Here is a 6,322-nt window from a genome sequence, read left to right as displayed (position 1 = left end):
CAGGGCCTGGGCATTGTCCCTGAGCTTCTTTTGTTCAATGCTAGTGCTCTACCACTTGACTCACAGTGCCACTGCCAGCCTTTTCTGTTTATGTAGTTCTGAGGAATTGAACCCAGGGTTTCATGCATGCTAAGCAAGTACTCTACCACTAAGCCACATTCCCAGCCCCTTCATTCATATTTTTTGTTGTTATTAAATGTTTTCATAAAAATATTTTCCCAGCTGGGTGCCGATGGCTCACTCCTATAATCCTAGCTACTTAGGAAGCTGAGATTTAAGGATCGTGGTTCAAAGTCAGCCCAAGCAGCAAAGTTGATGAGACTCTTTTTTTTTCCCCCCGTGGAGCCTGAACTCTGGGTGTGGGCACTGTCCCTCAGCTTTTCAGCTCAAGGCTAGAGATCTACTACTTGAACCACAGCACCTTTTCCGGCTTTTTCTGTTTATGTGGTACTGAGGAATCTAACCCAGAGCCTTATGCACGCAAGGCAAGCTCTACCACTGAGCCACCTTCCCAGCCCCTCAATGAGACTCTTATCTCCAATTTACCACTAGAAAAATGGAAGTGGCGCTGTGGCTCAGGTGGTAGAGTGCTTGCCTTGAAGTGATGAGCTCAGGGACAGTGCCCAGGCCCAGAGTTCAAACCCCACAACCAACAAAAATAAATAAATAATATTTTCCCTTTTGGAGAAGAAAATGAATGTCCAATGAAAGGAATAAAAATCTAAACTAAACTAAATGTAGTACACAACTATAATCCCAGCTTCTTGGGAGGCTGAGGCAAAAAGATTCCAAGTTCCAGGCTAGCCCAAGCAATGTAGGAAAACTCTCAACAATTCAAAACAAAAAAATAAATAAACTACTTTTGCAGGGTGACCAGTGGCTCACACCTGTAATCCTAGCTGCTCAAGAGGTTAAAATCTGAGGATCATGGTTCAAAGCCATCCCAGGAAGAAAATTCCATGGGACTCTTATCTCCAATAAATCACCAAAGAGCTGGAAGTGGAGTTGTGGGCTCAAGTGTAGAGCACTAGCCTTGAGCAAAAAGAGAGCGCCAGCCTTGAGCACAAAGAGGCTCAGGGAGATCACCGAGGCCCTGAGTTCAAGCCCCACAACCAACAAAAAAAAAAACTTTTTTCAAGAAGTAGTAATGCAATGGAGTCATGACTCAAGTAGCACAGTGCCAGCCTGGAGCAAAAAACTAAACAGAGCATGAGACTCTGAGTTCAAGTCCCAGTATGTGCACATGCACACAGAAATGGGGGAGCAGGGTGCAGGTCAGTTGCAGACTGTTTACATAGCATGCTGAAGTGATCATGGGTATAATTTTCATATCACATCAAAAAGGAAGGAGGAGGAAAGAGGGAGGAAGAATTATTAAAAGTGCAGAATGAATTTCCCATCAGAAAAAGTTTGTCTAGCATAGGTGGGAAACAGAATAAAAGGAACTGTCCAACCAGAGTCCATCACTATGACTCATACCTTTTCTTTCTTTTCCATAGGCTTGTCTTGAGCTTTGCCTTTTATCTCCCATCCACTGTTTGACCCATTCTCTGTGGTTGCCTTCTCCTCCTTCTCTAACTTGGTCTTGAGCCTGACTGGCTCAGCTATTGCGTCTGAGGGTCCCATTTCTAGTGTCATATGCTCCTGGGGTGAATTAGGACCTTGAGGTATCATATGCAATTTCTGTGTAGGTGGAACAAAACTTTTCTTTGAACCCTTTCCACATTCTGAAAAGAAATTCGAACAAATGAAACACAGCATAACAATAGATTACCAAACACCATTTCAGAGCTCTTAAATTCAGATTCATAGGCCTCTCCCTGTGTATCACCATCCACTTCCCTAACACTGCAATATGATAAAATAGTTCAGAGTGAAGTTGAAAAATCTGTAGCTCTTTAAGACTAGTTGATTCTGATAGACTACGTTTGATAAATACAAGAAAGTAACAGGTGAATTATTCAAGTGTGAAATTTTTTAATTTGCTTTATCTCTGGATTAAAATTTTATCAGAAATTAGCTTAGAATTATTCAAAACCTACAAATCACTCATAACCCACTTCCTCTATAAAGAAAAACATTGTAAGTTTTTCCTAGATATATCTAATATCTCTTTCTTCTGAGCTTCCATAATACTTAAAACCTTTCTGGTGGTCTTTACCACATTTAACTTTATATAACCTTTTTTTTTCCAGTCCTGTGGCTTGAACTCAGGACTTGGGCACTGTCCTTGAGCTTCTTTGTGCTCAAGGCTAGCACTCTACCACTTCAGCTACAGTTCTGACTTTTTCTGAGTAGTTTCTTGGAGATAAGAGCCTTACTTTTCCTTGCAAGGCTGGCTTCCAACTGCAATCCTCAAATCTCAGCCACCTGAGTACCTAGGATTATAGGTATGCCCTATGCTATAATTTATTTTGTTTTATTTATTTTATTGTTGGTTGTGGGGCTTGAACTCTGGGCCTAAGCGCTGTCCCTGAGCTCTTCAGCTCAAGGTAAGCACTCTACCACTTGAGCTTACAACACCACTTCTGGTTTCTGGTGGTGAATTGGAGATGAGTCTCACCGACTTTCCTGCCTGGGCTGGCTTTGAACTGGTATCCTCAGATCTCAGCCTCTTAAGGATTACAGGCATGAGCCACCAGCACCCAGCTGCCATAAAATTTTAAGTGTCTTTTTTCCTTTCCATGAGTTCATATATTTCTTGAGCAGGGTTGTTTCTAAACTGTATTTGTTTTGCTCAAAACATCTAGCAGAATAATAATCTGGAGGCTGGGAAGATGGCTCAGTGGTAGAGCACTTGCCTTGCATGCATGAGGCCCTGGGTTCGATTCCTCAGCATCACACAAGCAGAAAAAGCCAGAAGTGGCATTGTGGCTCAAGTAGTAGAGCGCTAGCCTTTAGCTGAAGAGCCAAGGGACAGCGCCCAAGCCCTGAGTTCAGGCCCCATGACTGACCAACCAAAAAGAAGAAGGAGAAGAAGGAGAAGAAGAAGGAAGAGGAGGAGGAAGAGGAAGAAAAGAAAATATATGTAATCTAAAATGCCCTTTGATGAGAAAGATGAGCTGTTTAGAAGCAGAAATGAAATATACCAAGTAGACCTCCCTCAATTTTCACTCACCATCGTTTTTCTGCAATGTTGCCATTTTTCCACCAAGAAACCACTTTCTTTGCTGTTGAAAAACAAGAAAATAACTTCCATAACTGATGAAATGTGATTTTAAACGTTTTTTTTGGTTAGTTGTGGGGCTTGACCTCATGTCCTGGGTGCTGTTCCTGAGCTCTTTTTGCTCAAGGCTAGCACCTTACCACTTTGAGTCAAAGCTCCACTTCTAGTTTCTAGGTAGTTAATTAGAGATAAGACTCTCAAGGACTTTCCTGCCCAAGCTAGCTTCAAACTGTGATACTCAGATCTTAGCTTTCTGAATAGCTAGGATTACAGGCATAATCCATCAGTGCCTGGCCTGCCTTTTTTTTTAAGTGGGGGGGGGGGAAGGAGTACTGAGAAATAACTTACCAAGACCCCAACATAGCTAAATGCAAAATGTTTAACTTATCTTTCCATATTTTCATTTGAGGGCACCACTAAGTAATTGAAACCAGGGTCTCATTCATACTAGGGGTCTTCTAACTGAGTTATATCCCAGACCCAGATTCCCACCCCCTTTTTTAAAAAAGGGCCTCAATAATTTGTCAAGGCTACCCAGAACTCTCAATTCCCTGAAGCATCCTTTGACATTTTTCTTTTCTATTTCTTCTACAAATATGAGCAATTCAGGCATGCTATTTTTTTGGTTTTTTGGTTTTTGGTTTTTTTGGTCGGTCATGGGGCTTGAACTCTGGGCTTGGGTGCTGTCCTTGTGCTCTTCAGCTCAAGGCAAGCGCTCTACCGCTTGAGCCACAGCACCACTTCCGGTTTTCTAGCGGTTTATTGGAGATAAGAGTCTCATGAACTTTCCCGCCCAGGCTGGCTTTGAACCGCACAATCCTCAGATCTCAGCCTCCTGAGTAGCTAGGATTACAGGGGTGAGCCACGGGCACCCAGCTAAGAGATTGGATTTATTTTTTTTTGTCAGTCATGGGGCTTGAACTCTGGGCCTGAGCGCTGTTCCTCAGCTCTTCAGCTCAAGGCTATCACTCTACCATTTGAGCTACAGCACCACTTCCCAGGCATGCTGTTCTAAAACAACTATTTGCCTTCATCTGTATTATTTTTGGTGGTACTAGATTTTGAACTCAGCCTCACGCTTGCTAGATGGGCTATCACTTGAGCCACTCCACAAGACCCTTATGGGGCTAATGATATTTGATATTGGGTCTCACATGAAGCCCACACTCTGGACTGCAATACTCCTATTTGTGTTTTCCTATGTTGCCAAATGCCAAGTGCATGCCACTATGAGTATCCCTTTCTTATACTGGACTCAAACTCAAACCTCTCAAGTAGCTAGGATTATAGGTTGGAGCTCCATGGCCTAGCTGACTTTTCCTTTACAGGAAAGAGAATTAGTTTCTCTTCATTTTCATCAGGGAGAAACCTGAAAATCTAGAGTGAAAATTTAGAGAACCAGGAAGCAAATGTGTCTATTTAGCATAATCCTAAACAGAAGATAGAAAGTAAATAAAATTAGGCTGTAAAAGGAATACTAAAGCTGAGTGTCAGTGACTCACCCCTGTAGCCCTAGCTACACAGGAGGGTGAGATCTGAGGGTCACAGTGCAAAGCCAGTCTGGGCAGGAAAGTCCGTGAGACTATCTCCAGTTAAGTACCAACAAAGCTAGGAGTGGAGCTGTGGCACAAGTAGTAGAGTGCCCCTGAGCAAAAAAGCTCAGGGACAGGGCCCAGGCCTTGGGTTCAAGCCCCAGGCCTGGCACAAGAATAATTATTACCTACATATTATATTACTAACTACAAGAAGAATTAACTACTACTAACTACATATAACAAACAGTTCTTCTAGAATCAAAAATTCCCCCCAAAAAGATCACGAAAAGTCCACATGAAACTAATTTAAATTATGAGTCATATTAAGGAACAAAAAGCTAAATGAAAAACTAGTAACAGGGGCTGGGAAGGTGGCTCAGTGGTAGAGCGCTTGCTTTGCATGCATGAGGCCCTGGGTTCGATTCCTCAGCACCACATAAGCAAAAAGAAAAAAAGCTGGAAGTGGCGCTGTGGCTCAAGTGGTAGAAAGCTAGCCTTGAGCTGAAGAGCTGAAGGACAGCACCCAGACCCAGAGTTCAGGCCCCATGACTGGACCCTAAATAAATAAATAAAACTTAGTCCCCAATTTAAAAAAAAAAAATAACTAGTAATGAATGAGATAATATTTGGCTATCCAACATACGTGTTTAAGCCAGTGGCTCACACCTGTAATCCTAGCTACCCAGGATATTTGAAGATTGAGGTTCAAAGCCAGTCCAGGGAAGAAAGTCCATATGACTCTTATCTCCAGGTAACCACCAGAAAATAAGAAGTGCAATTATGGCTCAAAGTGCTAGAGAGCTAACCATGAGCACAAAGAAGCTCAGAGACAGAGCCCAGTCCCTGAGTTCAAGCCTCAGGACCAGAAAAAGAGAGAGAGAGAGAAAAGGGGAGGGGTGGGGAAGGGAAAGGGAGGGAGGAGGGGAAAAAGGGAAGGAGGGAGAAAAAAAGAGGTGAAGGGGAGGGATGGAGAGGGGTGGGGGAATGGAAACAGAAGGGAAAGGGAGGGAGAGGGGAGGGAAGGAGAAGGGAAGAAGGGAGGGGCAAGAAACTGAGGGGATAGGGGAGGAAGAATGGGGAGGAGTTAAGGGGAAGGGAAAAAAGGAGGAGGAGGGGGAAGGGGGCAGGAGAAGGAAAGAATGGAGGGAGAGGGACGGGAGACAGGGAAGGATGGAGAGGAGGTGGCAGGAAACAGAAGAAGGAAGAAGAGAGAGGAAAGAGGGGGAGTGAGAAAGGAGGAGGAGGGATAAGAGAGGGGCAGGAAACTGAAGGTAAAGGAAGGAGTAGAGAGAGAGAAGGGAGAGGGGAGGGGGCAGAAAACAGAAGGGAAAGAAAGGAGAGGGGAGGGGGAGGAGAGGAAGCAGGAAATGGAAGGGAAAGGGAAGAGAAAGGAGAGGGGAGGGGGAGGAGAGGAAGCAGGAAATGGAAGGGAAAGGGAAGAGAAAGGAGAGGGGAGGAGGAAGAGGGGAGTGGGCAGAAAAATGGAAGGGGAAAGGGGGAGGAGGCAGGGAAGAGAAAGGACAAGAATGGAAAGGGAGAGGGAGGGAGAAGGGAGTAGGCAGGGAAGGGAAGGAGGAGGAGGAGGAAGAGGGGAGGGAAAAGGAGAGGGGAGGGAGCAGGA

The 6,322-nt window shown here is 44.3% G+C and overlaps 1 protein-coding gene across 1 annotated transcript in view; it reads right to left on the bottom strand.

The window, feature by feature from the left end:
- Zcwpw1 (zinc finger, CW type with PWWP domain 1) overlaps window positions 1–1,626 on the bottom strand; it is a 27,880-nt gene extending 26,254 nt beyond the window's left edge. Inside the window, 1 exon segment of the mRNA XM_013031719.1 lies at window positions 1,480–1,626. Coding sequence (XP_012887173.1) covers window positions 1,480–1,626 — 147 coding nt within the window.
- Window positions 1,627–6,322: the final 4,696 nt, after the last annotated feature.

Source organism: Dipodomys ordii, unplaced genomic scaffold (assembly GCF_000151885.1).
Source record: "Dipodomys ordii isolate 6190 unplaced genomic scaffold, Dord_2.0 Scaffold143, whole genome shotgun sequence".
Taxonomy (NCBI): Eukaryota; Metazoa; Chordata; class Mammalia; order Rodentia; family Heteromyidae; genus Dipodomys; species Dipodomys ordii.
This window is presented reverse-complemented; position numbering and strand designations above follow the sequence as displayed.